This window comes from Papio anubis, chromosome 15 (assembly GCF_008728515.1).
Source record: "Papio anubis isolate 15944 chromosome 15, Panubis1.0, whole genome shotgun sequence".
In the NCBI taxonomy this organism is placed as follows: Eukaryota; Metazoa; Chordata; class Mammalia; order Primates; family Cercopithecidae; genus Papio; species Papio anubis.
The window spans coordinates 78,851,286-78,875,422 of NC_044990.1; the positions used below are offsets into that span (position 1 = coordinate 78,851,286).

Genomic DNA, 24,137 nt, shown 5'->3' on the forward strand with positions numbered 1-24,137 from the left:
GGAGGGCAAGGCTCAGTGAGCCATGATCATGCCACTGCACTCCAACCTGGGTGACAGAGTGAGGCCCTGTCTCAAAAAAAACTAACAAAGGGCTGGGTGCGGTGGCTTACGCCTGTAATCCTAGCACTTTGGGAGGCTGAGGCAGGTGGATCACCTGAGGTCAGGAGTTCGAGACCAGCCTGGCCAACATGGAGAAACCCCGTCTCTACTAAAAATACAAAAATTACCCAGTCTTGGTGGCATGTACCTGTAATCCCAGCCACTCTGGAGGCTGAGGCAGGAGGATCACTTGAACCTGGGAGACAGAGGTTGCAGTGAGCCAAGAATACGCCTTTGCACTCCAGCCTGGGCAACAAGAGCAAAACTCCATCTCAAAGAAAACAAAAAACAAAAAACAAAAAAACCACAAAGAAATTAACCATCTAAATACATCTGAAATAAAAGGGCTTTGTAACCACAGAATTATAGATGTAGCAGAGATATTTGACCTTGTTAGTTCAGGTCCCTCTTTTTCAGATGAGGAAGAGAGATTATCTGAAACACATTGTAAAATTTGGTGTTGTAGTTGAAGTCTGTAAATCTACAACCAGAGAAATAGAAATTAGTATCCACCTGTTAACTAAAATGCAGTTTTGAAAAAACATCTACTGTTTATTGTGTGCCTACTAGTGAGATGTCTGAAGTGGCTGTTGATTGCATATTATAATGACAGAAAATGAGCACATTTCACTTGAAAAAAAATTTTAGAGCGGACGTAGTGACTCGTGCCTGTAATCCCAGTATTTTAGAAGGCCGTGGCGGACCAATCATCTGAGGTCAGGAGTTTGCAACTAGCTTGGCCAACATAGTGAAGCACCATCTCTACTAAAAATGCAAAAATTAGCCGGGCCTGGTGGCAGGCGCCTATAATTCCCACTACTCAGGAGGCTGAGACATGAGAATCACTTGAACCCAGGAGGTGGATGGAGGTTGCAATGAGCTAAGATCGCACCACTGCACTCCAGCCTGGTCCACAGAGTGAAACTCTGTCTCAAAAAAAAAATTAAAGTACCGTATGTATATACGGTAAAAAGTCCAAATGGATTTGTGGTGAAAAACAAGACTTCCTTTCATCCCTGTTCCTTAGCTACTCTGTTCCTCTTAAGCATTTGTCCAGAGATACTCTTTGCATTTAAAAACACACATGTATAGTTATTTTTTTTAAAAAAAGATAGCACACTGTATACACTATTCTGTATTTTCTTGAAAATGGTTTCAAATCAATACGTATAGAGATGACTTTTTTTAAAGAAGGGTCACTACGTTTTTACATTCTACAGAATATATATTTATTTGTTATACTTTAAGGATACCTTTGCTGGGTGTAAAATTGGGGGACATTTCCTTTTTTTAGTACTTAGACCATATTGCTGTGTGGTCTTCTGTATCTGTGTTGCTTTTGAGAAATTAGGCTGACCTGAGTTTTTTTCCTTTCGTATACATGATTTCTTATTTATTTATTTATTTGAGATGGAGTCTCGCTCTATTGTGCAGGCGGAAGTGCAGTGGCGTGATCTCAGCTCACTGCAACCTCTGCCTCCCAGGTTCAATCAATTCTTCTGCCTCAGCCTCCCAAGTAGCTGGGACTACAGGTGTGTACCACCACACCCGGCTAATTTTTGTATTTTTAGTTGAGACGGGGTTTTACCACGTTGGTCAGACTGGTCTCAAACTCCTGACCTCATGATCTGCCCCCCCTCGGCCTCCCAAAGTGCTGTGATTACAGGCATGAGCCACTGCGCCTGGCCCATGAGTTTTTTATTTCTAACTTAATACCTCCACACTTTCTTTTCAGTCTTTTTCTTTTCCTTTTCCTTTTTCTCTTCTCTTCTCTTTTCTTCCTTTTTTCTTTTCTTTTTTGGACAGCATTTTGCTCTGTCGTCCAGCCTGGAGTGCAGTGGCAAAATCATGGTTCAGTGTAGCTTGGAAGGCTTGGGCTCAAGCAATCTCCCCCTGCCTCAGACTCCTGAGTAGCTGGGACTACAGGCACTGGCCATCATGCCTGGCTAATTAAAAACTTTTTTTTTTTGTAGACTGGGTCTCACTTTATTGCCCAGGCTGGTTTCAAACTCCAGGCTTCAAGCAGTGCTCCTGCCTGGGCCTTCCAAAGTGCTGGACTTACAAGCGTGAGCCACCATGCCTAGTTCTTTCTTTAGCCTTAAAGTTGTATAAACATAATCAATCCACAAATTCCAGGTTTTATTTATTTTGACAGGTTTTATCCTATTATATATCTTTGAATGTACATTTGTTCTTTTTGCTTTGTGAGCCTCTTTGGAGAGTTACATATTCTTTCTACCCCGCTTCCTCCTCTATATCTGTTGTCTTCTCAGTAAATTGGTTTTATATTGTTAGTCTTATCTGTTTCATTTTATATGATTTCTCCCGTCCTTATCTTTCTTTTTAGTCACGTTTATTCTATTTTTGGTTGCTTCTTAATGTGGCTTTTATCTCAATAATGTTATTTTTCTCTCCATTTTTTTCTGAGTTCTATCAGCTTGACTTTCATTTCCTTCTGTTGTTGTATAATCTCGTCTTTGAACCTTTGTTTTTCTTCTTTGAGCTCTTTTTTTTTTTTTTAAGAGGGGTCACATTTCCTATGGTTGCCTTTGAGACTTTGGAGAACTATTTATCTGAACTCTTCCTGTGTTTCTTTGAGTAGTTCTTGTGTTATATGCTGCTAATTTACCTCTGAGTTTTTTTTTTTTTTTTCCAAATTGTATGCAGATATCCAGTATTGGTTGTTTTCTGAGTGTTGTTTATGTTGAAATAGGGCGGGAGGATGGGTGCAGCAGGCTACAGCCTTTTTTTTTTTTTTTGACTTATTACTTAGTCATTTCTCACCAAATCTGTTATTTAGTTTGAAAGGGTAGGCTGGTTCTTCATGTCAGAGTCTATCACGAAATGCTACCTCCACTCTACATCTGCCGCTTCAATCACCCTTGACTGAAGAGTTGCGTGTGCACAGTGGATCTGGCATAGTAACAAGGATTCTTTGGTTCAGCCAGCCCACCTTTCTCTGGTATCAACCCGTGGTTCAAAGAGACATTCTCTACTTCTCCTATGGCCTATACTTCCATCTGGATTCCCCGCTTGGATGCAAGCATCACTAGAATCACTGTACCTCTTATTCAGAATTATGTATCTGTGTATCGCTGGAAGCCTGAGAAGGCCTGTGATGGCTTTCCGCACATTCCCTTTCGCCACTTAGTACTGGCAGATAGGTTTCAGCTTATGATTTGGAGTCATGATGGCTTCCTTGTTTCAGTTGTGTAGTGAAGTTGCAAATTTCTACTCATGACTCATTATGTAGATGACAAAATGTACTGTATTTTCTATCACCTATGGTCTTCGTCAGAGGCCCTCTACCTTTAGTAGTGGATGGTGGGAAGAAAAATATGGGAGTAAACAGGATCCTGGCCTCTGTTGGTTTAAACAGTCTCTTTGGGGTGTGTTTCAGTTTTCTTCTATCCCCAGCTTCCACTGAGGTGAGGTCTGGGAGCAGTGAGGGGGGGCCTTTGGGAATGATGGTCAGATCTGCCTCGCGGTGCTAGCGTGGGGAGAACGTAGACTCACATGCAGTCCCCCTAAGGCTTTGCTACGAGGGCCTGGGTTGGTAACCACTGAGTAATGACTCTCTCTGTTTAGGCTCTGAAAGCCTTGAGGAGGCTTCTGCTGTCCTTAGATCTACTACGGTTGGCCCTCTGTATCCATGGGCTCCGCGTCTGTGGCTCCGACCAACTGCAGATATTTGGGGTGGGGGGGCGGGGAGGGAAAGATTTGGATCTGTACTGAATAGTACAGCCTTTTTTTCCCCCGCCTTTATTCCCTAAACAATAGAGTATAACAACGATTGAGATAGCATTTACATTGTATTAGGTATTATAATTCAAAGATATTATAGGTAATCTAGAGATGATTCAAAGTATATGGAAGAATGTGCATGGGTTAGATGCAAATACTACCCCATTTTCTATCAGGGACTTGAACATCCCTGGATTTTGGTATCTGCAGGGCGGGGCGGGAGTAGTGCTCCTGGAACCCGTCTCCCATGGATTCCAAGGATCAACTGTACTTGCCTGCAGTCGTGGTGTTCCCCATACTGTGTGGTCTTCATCCTGACCCAGGTCTTCACTGGCGAGAGCTTCTGGATTCCTATCATGATGTACTTGGGTTATTTGCCCAGCCCCTCCCTCCAGCCATGCTGTGCTGTTGCTGCCACGCCATATTCAGAATGCCACAAAACTGAGCCCTGGGCTTCACTGCAAGCCTGCAGCCTCCCTTACACTGTGTCCCAGAAGCAGACCTCTCACCTGGATATTTTTAGGGCACCTGATACATGTCAGAATGTTTTCAGCAATCTTTGTCCACTGCCACTCCCGACCTGTCCCCAAGGGTCCAGCAGAAGGGGAAATAGGTCTCTGATAATCTGATTTTAATGGGTATCTTTTAAGAGAAATAAGTGATAGTGGGGGAATTGTTAGGGATCATATATCATGGTTCTGCTGCAGGTTTATTTGGAAACTTGAGCAAGCTTAAGTATCCCCTTGTTAGGTTGTCTACCATATAATAATGTCATCTGTAAGCCTCTCATATTAAAGAGTTAGGGAATAAGCATCAGTGAGTGAAAGAAAGAAAACCATGGTACTTTCATTTTAAATTAGCTATGATTTGAGGGCCGGGCGCGGTGGCTCAAGCCTGTAATCCCAGCACTTTGGGAGGCCGAGATGGGCGGATCACGAGGTCAGGAGATCGAGACCATCCTGGCTAACATGGTGAAACCCTGTCTCTACTAAGAAATACAAAAAATAGCCGGGCGAGGTGGCGGGCGCCTGTAGTCCCAGCTACTCGGGAGGCTGAGGCCGGAGAATGGCGTGAACCCGGGAGGTGGAGCTTGCAGTGAGCTGAGATCCGGCCACTGCACTCCAGCCTGGGCTACAGAGCGAGACTCCGTCTCAAAAAAAAAAAAAAAAAAAAAAAAATTAGCTATGATTTTTAAATTTCCATTACTTTTATGTTTATTTGGAAATTATTTTTTTTTTCTTTTACGAGTATCCCTGTTTTGAAAGATTATGGGTCTTTTTTTGCATATTCATGAAAGATGACTGGATGAAGTCAGTCATTTATGATTGACAGAAATATGACAGAACTTTGCAAAGTTTGAATGGACTTTTGATATTCAACACCAAAGAATTTTGTCTAATTAAAGCTTCTGTTTAATTAAGATAACAATGCATAGTCCTTCATTAAAATTAACAGAGAAAAAGTTCTTCCTTGGTCCTTGGAGAGGATATTATATGCAAGCCCTGTTGTGTGGGTTGCAAGATGTCACTGGAATTTATATGCATTACTTGTCTAATTGCAGTAAATGTAGCATGTCCAGATAGGTTTCGAGTTAGAAGGCTGTTTGTTACTTGCGGAAATCACTTGAAGCCTCAGTACCCAGAGGCAGCTGTTCACAGGTCCTTCACCTCTCCCCAGAGATGACTGGGAAGACGCTGTTGTTGGACCCTGTCTTTCATGGCTGGAGCAGTAAACATGACAGGTTGTTTGGGAGCCATCTGTTTAAAATGGCTGCTGCTTTGTATGCAGCAATGAACTTGAGATCAGTTTTCTGTCTTTCTTCATGGTAATGGTCTTATTTGGTGTCACAACAGGTGGAAGTTGATGGCTCGAAACTAAATGTGACCAGCACGTGGAACCTGGCTTTGCCCTTATTGTCCGTCAGCGTTGATGGCACTCAGAGGACTGTCCAGGTGAGTGTTGTAAGGATTTCCTTAGAAGGCCTCCTCAAGTCCAGAATCCTTGTCAGCACCTGTGTGGCTAATACTTACAGCTACAGGAGGGAAAAGCTGTATTTTATTCACCTTATGCTTTTTATAGTCGAAAACTTTTTCTTTTCTTATCTCAGAGGATCTTAAGTGTTAACCTGAGCAATTAATGTTTTCTTTTTTCAGACAGTCCAAAAAGCTTCATGTATTGTACTTTGTTGTAAACAAGGAATTCTGCATGCTTTTCTAAAAATACTCGATTAGCTGTTTTTTTCCCCCCTCTGTGGGTTTTTAGTTGTAAAATACAACTTACTTTGTTACCTTTCTTTTCTGTGCAGTTGAAATTACGTGGTGTTAGGCTAGCAAAACACATGTTATTCAGGTTGACCTTCCACGGCTCACTGATGTCCTTTAAAAATTTAGTAATCTTAACTTATTAATCTTTCTTTTCACCTCAATATAAAATGTCCTGCCTTGAGGAGATGCCTTGGAACCCAGAGTCGATAGAATGTTTTTTGTAACCTGTGACTTCCATTTTAAAGTAGAAAAGTTATGAAAAGAGATTCTGCCAAAATCCTTCACTTTGCCTCCTATTTGAGGTTTAGTGTTTTAGAAAAACAAAAAAAACAAAAAATCATGGAACATGTGGCTATCACAGGCTAATAAAAATCTAGTCCCACCCATAGCATTAAATGCTCATTCTTTGTTCTTTTTTATGAAAATGATCTTAACTTGATTTTATACAGGAAACTGGTTTTAAAAACCTTGAGAAATCAGGATAATCACAGATAAGACTACTTACTCCATACCTGATTCTTATCTACCTCTATGAGAGACTGGGGCAGAGGATTTCAGAATCCACAAAAAATATATGATGACTCAACTGATTTCTAAGTCAGTTTCCATTGATGTATATTATCTCTATGGTTCCAAGTAACCTTGAACTCTTGGTAATGAGCCCTATATTTTAACTTTGGTTTTGTGACTTGTCCCCATATATTTTTTCTCATTTTTTAAATTTTCTAACTCCTGTCTTTTCTCATATTTTATAACTTATATTATATAACTTTATATAATATTATATCAGAATAAATTATGAGGTGAACCCTTGAAAAAAATGTCACTACATAATTTCCCATTACCGAGATCCATGTATTATTGTGTCTTTAAAAACTGTGGTGCCTGGGTGCGTTGGCTCACGCCTGTAATCCCAGCACTTTGGGAGGCCAAGGCAGGCGGATCACCTGAGGTCAAGAGTTCCAGACTAGCTTGGCCAACATGGTGAAACCCCGTCTCCACTAAAAATATAAAAATTAGCCAGATATGGTGGCAGGCATCTGTATTCCCAGCTCCTCGGGAGGCTAGGGCAGGAGAATTGCTTGAACCTGGGAGGTGGAGGTTACGATGAGCCAGGATTACGCCATTGCACTGCAGCCTGGGCAACAGAACAAGACTCTGTCTTAAAAATAAAACAAAAACAAATAAATAACAACAACAAAACTGGTTTTGTTATACTGGTTTATGTTCGATAGACTCTATAGTGCATTGAATGTGTTATGGCCCAGGTATTTGTCAGAGGGACATAGTGTTAACTCTCAGTAGTCAGAAGAAAGAGGTGCAAACTCCTGTTATGCAGATTTTTTTCTATTGTGATACTTTCATCATCCTTTTCAGTGACTGTGCAGATAGTTGCCTTGGTGGCACTTCTACATGTAGAATTTATAGCTAGATTAATATGGATATATATGTAGAATAATCAAAAATATTTTCCCTAGTGTAGGGATCATGTTCGGTAAATCCCTTTTTAATCTTGTACGTACTTTGCTACAAAAAGAATTAATGTGTCTGAAATAAGTGACCCCTTAAAGGCAGATCCCTTGACTCTTAGGAAGAGGTCATTGCATCAAGTTAAGTACTCTCTAATTGAAAGGAAATAAACTCAGAGAGGTAAATGGTGTACTAGGAAAAAAATCATTTACCTAAAAAAAAAAAAAAAAGGTAAGGAGAGTTTTTCCTTATGAAAGGGGGTAGATTTTATTTACTTTCTGTAGGCATTAGCATTGTGTTGACTCTTTCCAAAAATGTAACGTGGCCTCTGTGAAAATAATAACAATTATAGTAATAATAAATAACACACAGTGCTTACTGTGTATCAGGTGTAGTTTTAAGCATAGTACAGATATGAACTACTTTGATCCTCACAATTGTATGAAGTAGGTGCTATTTATAATTTTATAAATGAGACAACTGAGGCTCAGAGAAAGTAAGTGACTTACTGAAGGTCACCAGCTAATAAGAGGTAAAGCCATGAATTTTTTTTTTTTTTTTTTTAAATGAGACAAGATCTCGCTCTGTCACCCAGGCTGGAGTTCAGTGGCACAATCTGGGCTCACTGCAGCTTTGACCTCCCAGGCGACGCCCCCCCAACCCCCCACCTCAGCCTAGAGCCGTGATTTAAATCTGAGCAGTCTTGCTGTAGTAGGATCCTTGCTATCAAGCATTGCAAGATGCTGAGGCCAGCTGTGTAACTTCCTGGGCATCACAAAGCTAGGAAGAAGCAGAGCAGAAATTTTATCCGTGGCAGTCATGTGTACTTCCCCCAACTATGCTATAGTACTTTGCGATTTTTCCTATCAAATTGTTCTTCAAATTATAATTACCTGTCATTCATGCTTTAAACCAGAGATGCTTAAACTTTAATGTGCTTTAGAATCAACTAGAAGCCTTGTGGAAACTCAAGTTGTTGGACCCACCCATAGCTTACTCTGATTTAGTAGGTCTGGGCTAGGTCTGCATTTCTGGCAAGCGCCCAGGTAATGCTAATGCTGCTGGTCTGGACCACAGTTGGACGCCTTCTGCTTTCAGAAAATGAGCTGAGGAGTGGTGTGCCCCAGCAAGGTGGGTAGGAGCCGAGTCACACGAGCCTTATTAAGGACATAGGACAGGCTCTACTTTATCCCTAGGTCAGTAGGGACCCGTGGAAGAGCTTTCAGTAAGGAAGTGATGATTGAACAGAATTGTAGTTTACGACGTGCTTTTGGTTTTTGGCTGCTTTGTGGAGAGTGGCTTGAAGAAGGATGAGGTGAAGATTGGAGGCAAAGAGAGAGGTCAGCAGATGTTAGGGATTCGGAGGTGAGAAGTCTTAGCCCCTGCAGCGATGAGGGCACTGTGTGCAGAAGGGACCTGCAAGCGTGACAAGGGAAAGAACTGGTGGCTCTACAGTCGTCTGCTGATTTCTCTTCTGGCCACCGTTAGCATGGGCAAATCTCCACATTCTATTCCTGACTCCCCCTTTCCTCTCTCTGCTTGCTTCCTGGGCTGCATTGCTCCAAGAGTTCCAGCCTAACACCTCCAAGCAGATAGCTATGAAATGCAATTATGAGTGTTTGTGTATCTCTTTGCAATTGTTTATGGTAAATTCTGAGAAATAAGGAATGAATATTACAAAGGTATTTTTCAAGTGATTTTACAGTAATCACTTGAAATTGATTACTGTAGTAATTGATTATTATAGTAATAGTAGCTATTTTAAAGTAATAACTACAGTTCTTTTTTCTCTGGATTTTTGAGGATACATATAAACTTTATATTCTTAAATATTATTATTAAATATTACTATTTATCATTAACTTGTATCATTAAATTTTATTAAACCTCATTTGATATAAAATAATATTTATTACTATTATTATTATTTTATTTATTTTTTTCAGGCGGAGTTTCACTCTTTTTGCCCAGACTGGAGTGCAATGGCGAGATCTCAGCTCACTGCAACCTCCACCTCCTGGGTTCAAGTGATTCTCCTGCCTCAGCCTCCTGAGTAGCTGGGATTACAGGCATGTGCCACCACGCCCGGCTAATTTTGTATTTTTAGTAGAGACGGGGTTTCTCCATGTTGATCAGGTTGGTCTTGAACTCCTGACTTCAAGTGATCCGCCCGCCTCAGCCTCCCAAAGTGCTGGGATTACAGGCGTGAGTCACCACGCCCAGCTTATTATTTTGTTTTATTTTTTTGAGACAGAGCTCCCTCTGTTGCCCAGGCTGGAGTCCAGTGGTGTGATCTTGGCTCACTGCAACCTCTGCCTCCCGAGTTCAAACGATTCTCTTGCCTCAGCCTCTGGAATAGCTGGGATTACAGGCATGTGCTACCACGCCTGGCTAATTTTTGTATTTTTAGTAGAGATGGGGTTTCGCCATGTTGGCCAGACTGGTCTCAAACTCCTGACCTCAGGTGATCCACCTGCCTCAACCTCCCAAATTGCTGGGATTACAGGTATGAGCCATCGTGCCAGGCCAAAAATATGTTATATCTATACAAAAGCTAAAGAATAACCCAATGAAAACCTGTTTACACACTATCTAGATTAAAAAAAAAGAAAACAGACTGGGCACGGTGGCTCATGCCTGTAATCCCAGCCTTTGGGAGGCCGAAGCAGGCAGATCACCTGAGGTTCGGAGATCGAGACCAGCCTGACCAAAGTGGAGAAACCCCGTCTCTACTAAAAATACAAAATTAGCCAGGCATGGTGGCGCATGCCTTTAATCCCAGCTACTCAGGAGACTGAGACAAGATTATCCCTTGAACCTAGGTTGTGGTGAGCCGAGATTGTGCCATTGCACTGCAGCCTGGGCAACAGGAGCGAAACTCCATCTCAAAAAAAAAAACCAAAAAAACAAAACCATACACAAAAAAAAACCCCAAAAAATTATCAGTGCTGTTTGTATCACTCTTCCTTGATTAAATCCTCCTTTCCAGTGTCCCTGAAGAATACCATTGTGAGTTTTAAATTGATCGCTGCCGCCGGGCGCGGTGGCTCAAGCCTGTAATCCCAGCACTTTGGGAGGCCGAGACGGGCGGATCACGAGGTCAGGAGATCGAGACCATCCTGGCTAACACGGTGAAACCCCGTCTCTACTAAAAAATACAAAAAACTAGCCGGGCGAAGTGGCGGGCGCCTGTGGTCCCAGCTACTCGGGAGGCTGAGGCAGGAGAATGGCGTGAACCCGGGAGGCGGAGCTTGCAGTGAGCTGAGATCCGGCCACCGCACTCCAGCCTGGGCGACAGAGCCAGACTCAGTCTCAAAAAAAAAAAAAAATTAAAAAAAAAAAAATAAATTGATCGCTGCCTTGCTCTTCTCTAGGGATATTTACGAATACACGAACACTGTGAGCAGTATCTTGTTGAACTGCTCTTGTTTTTGAACTTTGTAATTGCCCCCGTCCTCCCTGTATTTTTCCGGAAGTTGCCTTCTCCCCGCCAGCATGATGTTTGTGAGCCTGGCCCATGTTGCTGCCTATAGCTGCCGTTTATTTACTTCCATCCATCATATTAATATACCACAAATTATTTATTCTCCTCTAAATAGACATTTGTGTTATTTTCCTTATTTTGTTGTCACAGTGATGCTTATATGAACATTCTACTTCCTGTTTCCTCTGTCAAGAGGAGGTTCTCCAGGTCATGTGCCGGTAGAACAGCCACACTGTGGGGCTTGTGTTTTCTTCTTCCTGCACAGCAAGGCCAGATGGGTTTCCCCGTGTGGCTGAACCAGCTTCCGTGCCCACCAGTACTGAAGATGATAGTCATAACGGGAACAATGAGCTAACCTTATTCTGTACTTACTATGCCCAGCACTGACTATTCTAAACACTTTGTATGTATGAATTTGTCTAATGCCCCCAGAAACCCAATAAAGTATGTACTAGTGTTATCCCTCATTTTGTATTTGGGAAAACAGAGGCTTGTAGAGGCTAAGTTGCTTTCCCATCTGGTAGTAAATGGAAGTGCCAGAATTTGAACCAAGGAATCTGTGCCCTTAACATTTTTTTTCACATCCCGGTGAACCTTTGGCATTCTCAAACTACTTAGGTTTTTCCCGACTAGTGGGTTTAGATGGCATCTCATTATGATTTTAATGTATACTTCCCTGATTTGTGTGACAATGAACATTGAAAATACACATTTATTGGCAGTCTTGTTTTCTCTTCTGCAAAATACCTGCTCATGACTTTTGCCCACTTTTTTAATTGGATTGTCTTTTTCTTATTGACTCATAAAAGTTCTTCCTGTGTTATGGCTCCTAATCCTTTGTCATATGTGTTGTTAAAGTAGCTTGTGTTTTTATTGTTTTAAGTTATCCAAGTGAAGTTTTAAGATGAGATTTAATGTCAGAATTTGCAATATTTTCCTTTATGGTTTGTGTGTTTTGCGTTTGTGTAGATAATCCTCTTCTACTCCTAAGCTCACAAAGATACCTATATTTTCATTTAAACCTTTTTAAATTGTGCTTTTCAAAGTTAACTCCTTAATCCTCATGGGATTGACTTTTGTACATAGTGTGAGTCATTTTACTTTTAAAATACAGATACCAGGCTGGGTGTGGTGGCTTAAGCCTGTAATCCCAGCACTTTGGGAGGCTGAGGCGGATGGATCCCCTGAGGTCAGGAGTTTGATACCAGACCAGCCTGGCCAACATGGTGAAACTCTGTCTCTACTGAAAATACAAAATATTAACTGGGGGTGGTGGTGCACGCCTGCAGTCCCCGCTGCTCAAGAGGCTCGGCCCCTGTGCTCCAGCCTGGGCGACAGAGCAAGACTCCATCTCAAAAACAAATAAATAATAAAATACAGGTAACTAGTTATGCCAGCACAAATTAATGACAGCCCTGCTTCTCTTCCCTTACTACCTTGCCACCACCTCACCTTTCCAACTCCAAAATTCTTTAAAAGCTTACTGTTTCTGTGATTCTCAATTAATTGTAAATAAAAAGATGATTTTTCACTTAATATGATCCTCAGTATATTTGCTTCTGTGAGCTCTCTTTCATTTTTTGTTAATCTTTCGGAAACCCTTAACCACTTAAAATAGTAAGGGGGGTGTGTGTGTGTGTGGGTTGCAAGCCAAGGGCATCAGATGATATTTGAGATACACCTTAGAAAAACATGTTTGTGAATCCAGAGGCAAATTGGGAAGCATTCATTTAGGGAAGTAATGAGAGCTAAACATGGAAAATAGGTTGGAGGAGCCAGATAGTGAATGAGAGCCTAAAGAATCTATGCTTTTCAGACAGCAGTGGAGATATTAAAACTTTTTGCAGAGTAAAGTAACGTCCATCAAAATGTCGTTGTAGAATATTGATGTGTCCTCATAATAGAGGAGGGGTTAAGGGATTGAAGGGTGAAGTGGAGATGGAGTTCATTTAGAAGACAATCCTATTACTGCCTTCATCCTCCACTAGTGTTCAAGCAGTGTAGAGAAAAAGCGGGTTGAGTTTGAGAGAGGCTGATGATGAAAACTTGACCCAATTCATTAAGTACTCTTTGCAGACACATGATGGGTACTATGAGGATCACAAAATTCTATCTGCAACGTACACCTGGGCTCCTGCCTTGACCATTTGTCGTCTTGTGTTTTCAATATGAGTTGTTTTTCTTTTTTCCTCCAGCCTTGACTGTCATTCTTAGGTGGTTATCCCCTCAAGGCAAGTTTTTGAAAGTGAATCCTATATTATTTGCTTTTACAAACCAAGCTACCAACCATCTACTGATCTATAAAAACAGGCTAAAAAAAACCCAGAAATTCAGTTCTGTGCTCATCTGAGATTAAATCCTCTGGTCTTTTGTTAGGGTTTTCTTTCTCTAACTAACACTATTTTGTACCCTTAGCAGGTTTTTTTTTAATTGTGGTAAAATATTGGTAGCATAAAATTTTCCATTTTAATAATTTTAGGCATATCAGTGGCATTAGGTACATTCACATTGTCATGCAATTATCACCAGTATCTGTCTCTAGAACTTTTTCATCTTCCCAGACTGAAGCTCTGTTCTCATGAAACACTGAACTCTCCATCCTCCTCCCTCAGCCCTTGGCAACCGCCATTGTACTTTCTGTTTCTATGAATTTGACTACTGTTGGTATGGGTACTGCCTGTAAATGAAATCATATAGTATTTGTCTTTTGTGCTGGCTTATTTCACTTAGCGTACTGTCTTCAAGGTTCATCCAGGTTATAGCATGTGACAGGATGTCTTTCCTTTTTATAGCTGAATAATATTCCATTGTGTGAATATACTACATGTTTATCCATTCGTCTGTCAATGGACATTTGGGTTGTTTCTACCTTTTGGCTGCTGTGAATTATGCTTCTGTGAGCATGGGTGTACAAATATCTGTTTGAGTACCCTATTCTTTTGGGTATATACCCAGAAGTGGAATTGCTGGATCACGTGGTAATTGTATGTTTTTTTGAGGAACCTCCATAGTTGCTGCACCATTTTACATTCCCATTAGCAGTGCACAGTAATTTCAATTTCGTGCCATCTTTGCTAACACTTGTTATTTTTTGTTTTGTTTTGTTTTGTTTTATAATAGCCATCCTATTGGGGGTGAAGTGTTATCTCATTGTGGAGCAGGACTTATCTGGATAGTAACTGAAGAAGAAGCATTCTGAATACTTGTAGGATGTTTGTTTGTTTGTTTTTAACGCTTTATCTCAACTTCTTTCCTTCCCATATATAAAACCACATTCCATTCTAACAGTCTGTAATGTTGCTACCAGGTAATAAACAAGCTATATTGTATTTGGGAGAGGAGGGTGTGTTTCAAAGTCTAGTTCATTGTAATATCAAAACTGGTAAAACCTCTCCTGTCTAAACTCAGTTTGACCTCACACTGAGAAACCTTTACTAGGGCAGAGGAGAATGTCACTTTCTTCTTGCTTGCTTTATATTGTAGGGGCAAAAGGGTGTGATCCCGCTCCTCCCATCATAAGGGTGTCAATGGCAGACACTCCTATAACAAAAGACAGGTTAACAAGAGAAAAGTATAACTGATTTATTTAATCAAAGTTTTATGTGAGATGTGAGTCTTCAGAACAAAGATCCAAAGATACAAGGAAAGCTGTCCATTTTAATGCTTAGGTTTAATGAAGAATGGGCAGCCGTGTAAAACTGATTGGACAAAGAATATGAGTGAATGCTAGTAGGCTGAGGAGAACCCAGCAAGGCCTGTCTGTTCAGATCTTCCTGGCCTCTCTTGTACCATTTCTTTCTCCCAGGTATGGGACAAGACCCATCTGGGACGACGGTCTTATGACCTGCTACTGTTGGAGAGAAGGGTAGGCCAGAGAATTTCTTTATGGGCAGCTCTTAGAAAGGCAGGGAGGCGTTAGAGTCCTATTTCTAGTTTCATAGTTGTCTTTGCGGGACAGGAGTTCTGCTGTCTGTGACTCTCATCAGGAGAGAATGAGGAGTGAGAGACAGGAGGGCAGAAGGTCAGAGACCTTGGTTCTGAGGTTACTTCCGAGGTCTTCACTTTGAGGTATTGTTTTCTGAGCCTCAACAACACCCTCTTCTACTTCAGAGCTGCTATATTGGGTCTCTCAGAATTTACAGTATGGGGTAAAGATGAGAAGAGCATGGCAGGAAGAACCAGGTTGACTGGGGCAGAGGCAACCTGGCATTCATTCTCGTGGGCAGATGTCCAAAGCTGGCAGGTAGCCCTGGGATACTTTCATGTGGATTTGGGGGAGCTTCTCACCTGCAGAACACTAAATGCCTCCTGTCTTTTCCTCCTGAGCAACTACTGTGTTGACTCTGAATGTTCTCATTGGGCAGGGTCCCTCATAATGACCCCGCCGGCTTTTCTCCTGCACAATCCACGTCTGGCCACAGGAAATAGTAATAAGTCCTTGCCTCACCAAACCAACAAAGTACAAGTTTCTCTTCTTGGTCTGTCACTAAGAATTCACATGAATAAGTGATTCTCATGAATTCGCTTTCACATAGCTTAAGGAGTTCAGCCTTAAATTCTTAGCTTAAGAATTCGACCTCCTCAAATTAATTTTCCTCTTTTATTCTTTTGAGGTGGGAGATGGGCAGTCACTGGTCCCACAGCTTCCTAGCACATTCTACCTGGTCACCTTGGCTAGCATCTGACTTAAAGATATGTAGGTACTTGGCATCTACTTCATTTTGTTGCTGAACCCCTATGAAAAGTAGTGTGTTAGTCTGTTCTTATATTGCTATAAAGAAAAATCTGAGACTGCATAATTTATAAAGAAAATGGGTTACATGGCTCACGGTTCTGCCAGCTATACAGGAAGTGTGGTGCCAGCATCTGCTCGGCTTCTGGGGAGGAAGGCCTCAAGGAGCTTTCAATCATGGTGGAGGCAAAGCAGGAGGAGGAGCATCACGTGGCAAGAGGAGGAATGAGAGAGAGAGAGAACTGGGAGGTGCCCCACTCTTTTAAACAACCAGGATCTACCTCCATGACCCAAACACCTCCCACCAGGCCCCACCTGCCATGTTGAGAATCACATTTCAGCAAGAGATTTGGAGGGGACACACATCCAGACCATGTTAAGGAGGATTTAACTTCTTTATCTGATTAGATGAGTAAGTAGCTGGGAACACAACTTACCTTTGTCTCAAGAATTAGCTCCCAATTCATCCAGTCCGATCACGTGTATTCATGTTCCTGGTTTTCATTGGTAAACTTCATAAGCTTAATATTATCCATTAAATTCCTTTAAAAGTAAGTTGTATTTTGGTGTATACTGTCACTGGTAGAGGGTCGTGACTGCAAGTTATCCAGGTTTTTGGCGTTTTGAACGAAGAATTAGACAAAATGTCCAGCAAAGTGAACAAGGAAGCAACAACAGAACAAAAGTAGGGATTTATTGAAAACGAAAGTACAGGTGGCCGGATGCGGTGGCTCATGCCTGTAATCCCAGCACTTCGGGAGGCTGAGGCGGGTGGATCTCCTGTGAGGTCAGGAGTTCGAAATCAGCCTGGCCAACATGGTGAAACCCCGTCTGTACTAAAAATGCAAACTTAGCCTAGTGTGGTTGTGCAAGCCTGTAATCCCAGCTACTCGGGAGGCAGAGACAGGAGAATCGCTTGAACCCAGGAGGTGGAGGTTGCAGTGAGCCGAGATCAAGCCATTGCACTCCAGCCTGGGCAACAGGAGCGAAACTCTGTCTCAAATAAAAAAAAAAAAAAAATGAGAGAGAGAGAAAGAAAATGAAACTGCACTCCACAGTGTGGGAGTGGGCCTGAGCTCAAGGGCCTGGATACAGAATCTTCTTGGGTCCAAATACCCTTTAGAAGTTTTCCATTGATTACTTCATACTCACCTCATGTAAATGAAGTGGTAGCCCGTAATCAGTCTGATTGGTTGCAGAAAGCAACCAACCAGAGGCTGAAGTGAAGTTACAAAGATCGCACTCCTGTGCAAACATCTGATTGGTTGCAAAAAGCAACCAGATGGGTAGGGTGAAGTTACAAAGTTACACTTCTATGCAAACGAAGACTTGGCCCCCAATCAGTCTCATTGGTTGTGGACAGCAACCATTCAGAGGCTGGGGTGAAGTTACAAAGTTGCAAAGACTGGACCGGCAGTCAATCTGATTTTCTGATTTGTTGTTGGATGGGAAATTGACTGTCCGATTTCCCATCTGCCACACAGAAAAGGTGAGGGGTTTGCAAAGGGAGTAGCCTCTGGTCCTTTTGCTACTTAGGTGTGGAAAGTTAGGATTTTCCTTTCAATTTAGTTCTAGGAAGCGGGCTGAAACAGCCTTAGGTTCCCTGCCTCCAGACCCTATTCTTCTGCCTTAATACTGTCATTGGAATAATAAATTTCATAGGTTATTAACCTCTTTTAATTGATCTAAATCACCTGTTTCCTTGTGGATTTGACTTTTAATTCCCACTGCCCTGCTGACTTCTCAGCACATATAAATGCTCAATAATTGGATGAATAGGTATGGGTGGGTGAATGGGTAAGTAGCCAGTCACCTTACATTATAGAATGTTTTACTGATTCTTTTTAGTTCCTGACCTCCCAACATTTGCGAAATCCATACTCCATTAGTGTGTTGCGGGTGGACCTCTCTTGATACAGAATAACCATGGTTTCCGTGAGAGCAAAAAGAAACAAGGGGGCTCCCAAGGACTTACCACAGAGGCGCACCTTGCTCAGCAAGCATGGTTCTTTCTGTTGGCCTCTGTGTGCTCTGGGTAGCACCTCGGCTGTTTGAGGCCCACAGTATCACCTACTGACAGGTGTAGATAGCTATTGGTAGTATCAATAGGTGTAGGAAAGGGTCTGCCTCTGGCTGTTCCTGATTTTTTCTTTCTCAAAGGCTTGTGCATGCCCTGGGCTTTCTCACTGTCCGTTGCTCGGTGAGGTCTACTTCATATCAGCTCTTACTCCCATGTAACCACCCGCCTGCTTTAAATAATGCTGGCTTTCTGACTTCAAGAAAATCATACTCTCGGAAAAAGTCTAATCATTGTGGATAACTTTGAATGTGGAGCTAGTGATGCATTACCTGAGGGAGGAGGGACTCATATTTTGAAATGATAAAGAACCAGGGACGTAAACATTGAAAACTCTTGAAAATAATTAAAAGTTCTCTTCAGAATTTTAAAAAGTCTTCTTCTATTAGTTTAGCTAATAATTTAGCCAACTTTTCTTCAAATATCATTTAAGGAAAATGAAATAACTATTTTATATTTATTTGCTTTACTTTTTTTTAACTGGTGTTTCTGTTTTCATTGTCTATTTTCGTTGCAGAAATAGTCAGTTGGTAATGATGTTTATTAAATAGCCTTATCGAATAGAAACCTAACACAAGCCATATATATCATTTAAAATTTCTTTTTTTTTTTTTTTTTTTCATGAGACGGGGTCTTGCTCTGTTGCCCAGGCTGGAGTTCAGTGGCGCCATCTCAGTTCACTGCAACTTCCGCCTCCCAGGTTCAAGCAATTCTTCTGCCCCAGCCTCCCGAGTAGCTGGGATTACAGGCTCCTGCCACCATGCCCAGCTAATGTTTTTATTTTTAGTAGAGAGGGGGTTTTACCACGCTGGCCAGGCTGGTCTTGAACTCCTGACTTCAAGTTATCTGCCCGCCTCAGCCTCCCAAAGTGCTGGGATTACAGGTGTGAGCCACTGTTCCCAACTATCATTTAAAATTTCTTAGTAATGATAGTAACAAAGAGGAAACAAGTGGAATTAATTTTACTAACGCATTTTTATTTAACCCAGTGTACCTGTGGAGACAGAAGTGATTCCATCTTGATTGCTAATCCACCATGTTTTATTTTTTTTTCTCTTGAAGGCAAACCTTGTTTTTTAAATTTAATTTATTTTTTATTTTACTTTTTTTTTTTTTTTTTTTAAATGATAGGGTCTTGCTCTGTTGCCCAGGCTAGAGTGCAGTGATGCAGTCGTGGCTCACTGCAGCCTCAACCTCCCAGGCTCAAGTGATGTTCCTGCCTCCGCCTTCTGAGTAGCTGGGACTGCAGGCCTGTGCCACCACGTGCAATTAATTTTGTTGTTTTTTTGTAGAGATGAGGGCAGACTGTGTTGCCCAGACTCCTAGACTCCAGTGATCATCCTGCCTCTGCCTCCCAAAGTGCTGGGAGTATAGGCCTGAGCCGCCACTCCCAACAAAGCCGTGTTGATTTCTCGTTAGCCCCAGTCTCGTGAACGCCTCCTGATTCCAATTTTATTTACTGTTTTTAGTGAAAGAACAAAGCAGCCTTGATGTTACCACACAAATTATAGGCAGTGACGTACATAGCATTCTCACCTGTTCTGGAGGGTGCCTTTAATTGCCTCTATAGAGCACGTACGCCCTTTTCCTGTGGCATATAAGCTCTGGGTCTGGCTAGTAACAGTGCGGGATATACCTGTCTTGCGGCTATCCCAGACCACGCTTCTGTCTGTAAGTTCCCCCAAGTAAGTTCCCCCAAGAAAACGCCCTTTACCAACAGACTGGATTTATTTGCCTTATTCTTTGGTTTCTTGGCTCCTTCCACATTTGGGGGCTGCTTTGCATTTATGGCCCTTTCACAGAATAATACCCAAAATGTTGTCATTTCAACATGAAAGACTTTTAAAAATTACTAATGTGATACCAGAAACAACATAGACATTGGCATTAATACAGCAGTATCTTAAACAATGAAACGGTCAGAGTGGAACGCGGTCCTACCAAAACAATGGAGTTGGGCTTAACAGAAAATGATATTACGCTGCTTCAGTTTTTAAATTAAAATTAAATACAATTGAAAATTTAACTCCTCGGTCACATCAGTCATATTTCAAGTTCTCAGTAGCTATGTGTAGCTAGTGGTTACTGGGTTAGACCACTCACAGGCAAAATTTTTTATAAACCAGAGAGTGTTTACAGATGGAGAAAACCCTACACAGTGGTTTTTAAAGTATTCCCCTTTAATGTCAACCACAGTTTTGGTTTTTATTTTTTAAAATTCGGAACTTCAAAATTCAGAATAGATGAGTTGAATTTATTTTTAAACAGAAGATGAATGTATCATCTAGCTGACAAACTTTTTAAATTTCCACTTAGAAGATTAAAAAAATTAGAACTATTTTTACAATGTGGAATGATTTCCTGCCTGTGGCATAAAGTAATGAAACAGAGATTCGCTATGTCCTGGCCATGGTGAGCTCACTCTGTTTTCCTCACAAACCCCATAACCTTTGGAGTGTGGAACCTGCTGGATGAATAGAAGTTTTTTTATTTTATTTTATTTTTACTATGTCTATATTCCTGTGAAGTAATTTTTTTGACCTTGGAAGAAGTTCTTCAATTTTGCTGTTCTCTATTTCTTACAGTGTTAATTTGTGTACCGGGATTTAATGTATTGTTGGTCGTTAACGTTTTACATACTAGATTTTCATTTTGCATAGTCACGTTGTTTGAACATTTGCAAGCAGAGCCGACTAACTGCTGTTGGCCTGTTCTTTGTGTGGTGTGATTTCTTCTATCCACCTGCTCACAGCAGGTTGCCTTCAGGCCTGAGGAGTAGCTAAATACTTTTGAAAATATCTTGAGATCCTGCTAAAGTCTAACAATTTCTGCATTTGTGTGATGTGAAGCTATTCATGCTGTACCTTTGAAGACTTTTTTCTTTTTATTTCTCATATTCTTGCTCAAATATTTTCAAGAGAGGATAAATTTATTATAAATAACAGAGCAGAGCTGATTGTAGCACCGCTGCATTCTGTATTGAATAGGTCTTTGATATTCAGCTAAGTGGAACTAATTTTCTATGTTAAAGCAGACAAATTTGGAATAGTGTCACATGAATCTCATGTTATTTACTGAAGAATACCAGATTAAATGGATTACTTGCGAAATGACTAGAGTATTAAATGATATGTGTATATATATATATATATAAAACATGATAACTTAAAATGCCCCGTGGGCCTGTATAATATAAAATATTACACAAGCACATGAATATGATGGACAAGATGTCCTGTTTGCAGACTGTGAAACTATCTGTAATATATATACAAATGCTTGTCCACACAGAATTTGAATCAGTTTTAAAATTATAACCTTAAATTTCAGTTTTGAAGAAAATAAATTGTTGATTTTCATATCTACTTGAGAGGAAGTTAAAAATGTTATTTTCTTTTCAGTTTTTTAGATTAAAATAGCTCCCACGCCCTCCAAGAATAAACTTTAGTTTTAATCCTAATAGCTGTTTATAGATAGTAAAATTAATATTTTAATTAGAAAAATAAAGCGGCATACATTTTTGCCTGTACTTTGCTGGTACACAAATGAATTGGGAAGTAACTGTCTTATGTTTTTAGTCCTAAGATGTTTTACAGGTTTTGAAAATGTTCCCCCCACCCCCACCTCTTTGAAGTCATTATTATTTTGTACTTTACACGTGTGATTTCTCTAGACTCATTGCATGTGACATGAAAGTCTCAGGATATATAAATAACTTAGAGTAAGTAGAGGTTGGTATTTTTTTCAAATGAAATAGGAAATGAAAGAGAATTATTAACCATATCCTTTTTATTTTCCTGACATATCAATTACAGCTACACATCTTAGAAACAAGCTCACCAGTAGAACAGAAATAACTCTGTTGACTCTGCTTTAAAATATTTCGAGGCAATTTAACAGGTGGGATGTATTTACAGCTATGGTGTAAAATATTAATTTTAATGCAAGGCTACCTGCTTTTGTGATGTAGTCCTAGAAGCTTAGCAGTTTTCTTGGTTTTATAATTTGGAGTTACTTTTAAAATGTAACCGAATGGGAAAATGTCTTTCTGAACTTCCCCCTCCCACACCCCCACACATACATGCTTTTCTCCTCTTCTGTTAACTAGAAAATTATATTTTCGTTGCTGACTGAGGAAGAGAATTTTGAACAGTACAAACACTGATTGTAGTAAATGTGGAAAATAATACAAACAGCTGCACTGGAGACCGATAAGACAAATCCCACAGTAATGGCCTTTAAAACATATTATCAAGTTGGAAATCAGTGAGGGGAAAAAGAAAGCTATTACTATTTCTTCCTCTTACTGTTCAGGGACATTATTTTTAAAGGTGAAATTGCCTCTGATTTTATTATCCTAGGAAGGTATTTTTGGAACATTTGATTTATTGTTTTGTGAATGTTTTTGCCTTTGTGTGAATAACTTTGCTAATTTTGTATGAATTTGATTCTAACAAATGTAGAAATCATTTTGTTAACAATCTTCTAAAGTATTTTTTAAAGATATAAAAAGGAATATATTTTGTAAACGCTGGAGCAGACTATCAAAATAAGAAAAGTAGGACATTTTTATCTGGCTTTGGAGTGCCATTTAAAATAGGAAAAGGGATGAAATATTTGGAGAAAATAATAAGCGTGGATATGTTTCATCACATAAAAGTCTTAATTTTTATGAAGAATTTTGCTATTAGCTTATCAAGTGGTCAGTTCATATTTGTTTTGGCATGCATTAGGCTCATGATAGGCATTGAATACTTGGTATTTTTGTGGATTCTAAAACTGAATTATGTTAATCCTAGGCTCTAGGAAAAGTGTATCTTCCTCTTAGGGAAGATAGAAGTAAATTCCAGTTTTGAGTGAAATTTTCTGTTTTTCTTTACATCTTTTTCTTTTTCTTCTTTTTGTTTTTTCTTTTTTGAGACTGAGTCTTGCTCTGCCACCCATTCTGGAGTGCAATGGCGCGATCTTGGCTTACTGCAACCTCAGCCTCCCAGGTTCAAGCCATTCTCCTGCCTCAGCTTCCCGAGTGGCTGGGATTACAGGCACCTGCCACCATGCCTGGCCAATTTTTGTATTTTTAGTAGAGGCGGGATTTCACCATGTTGGCCAGGCTGGTCTCAAACTGCTGGGCTCAAGCGATCCACCTCCCTTGACCTCCCAAAGTTCTGGGATTACAGGCTGTGAGCCACCGTGCCGGGCCTGCATCAATCTTTATTGCTAAGATATGTCAGGTTTTGGCCTCCTCCACCTTACCTCCCTTCTGTCCCTCCTTTACAGACTGGGAGTGTGGTGAAAGAAAGGTGATAGTCATTATATATGTAATTGTGACCTGCTTTAAACGGAATGCAATGTTAAGGACAGCTTATTGGTACTTATACCTATGGTCACACATTCATCGATACAATTTGTTTTTAATGTGAAAATCTATGTTTCCATTTTACATATTGCAAAATTACTTCTATTCGCCTGGGAATGAATCTAACCTTTGTAGTGTCAGCGAAAGGAATGATGATATTGTTTTAGTGTCTCCTACATAGAAGGGGAACGCCCAGTATGGCCTAGGCGGTGTTCTAGGCACTGCGGATAGAACAAGGAACAAGACTTATATTCCAGCAGGGGGAAGTAGATACTAAACGTGTAAATACTTAAATAAGGTGATTTGAGTACGAAGAAGTTGGATGAAGACTATAAAATTGACAGAAAGTGACTAGAGAAGGCAGCTGTAGCAAGGATGGCTGGGAAGTCCTATCTGAATAGCTAACACTGAGCGGAGATCTACGAGGAGGAGGGGGCAAACGTGCAGAAGTCTGGGGGAAGGAAGTCCCAGGTAGCAGAAGGGGCAAAGCAGAGGCTCTGAGACGGGACAAGCTTGTTTTGTGTGAAGGCCAGTTGGGGAAAGTGGAATGAGGAAGACAGAACCAGATCATCTAGGGGCCAAAGAATTGTTTTGTCTTTTTTTCTTTTGATTTGTGCTGTGGAGTGTTTGGCGGGTTTGAATAGGAGAGTGATGTGATGTGGTTTTTAAAATCACTGCAGGCCCTGGGGTAGAGACAGACAGATTGATCTGACCATTGCAGACCTAGGTGAGAGGTGCTGGTGGCTTAGACCAGGAGGCACTGCCTGTTTCTGTGGGGCTCACAAGTTGAGTGGTTATTACATTTTTAAATAGTTGGGGGGAAAAAAGAATGTTTCATCCAGCCTGGGTGACATAGTGAGACTTTGTCTCTACAAATAATTTTTTTTTTAATTGGCTGGGTATGCCTGTGG

At 40.8% G+C, this 24,137-nt stretch overlaps 1 protein-coding gene across 5 annotated transcripts in view; it reads left to right on the plus strand.

The window, feature by feature from the left end:
• PCCA (propionyl-CoA carboxylase subunit alpha) overlaps positions 1 to 24,137 on the plus strand; it is a 432,199-nt gene that overhangs the window by 322,316 nt on the left and 85,746 nt on the right. For all 5 annotated transcript variants that reach the window (XM_031655643.1, XM_031655642.1, XM_031655639.1 and 2 more), the window contains one exon: positions 5,697 to 5,795. In XM_031655643.1, coding sequence (XP_031511503.1) covers positions 5,697 to 5,795 — 99 coding nt within the window. The remainder of the gene's footprint in view (positions 1 to 5,696; positions 5,796 to 24,137) is intronic.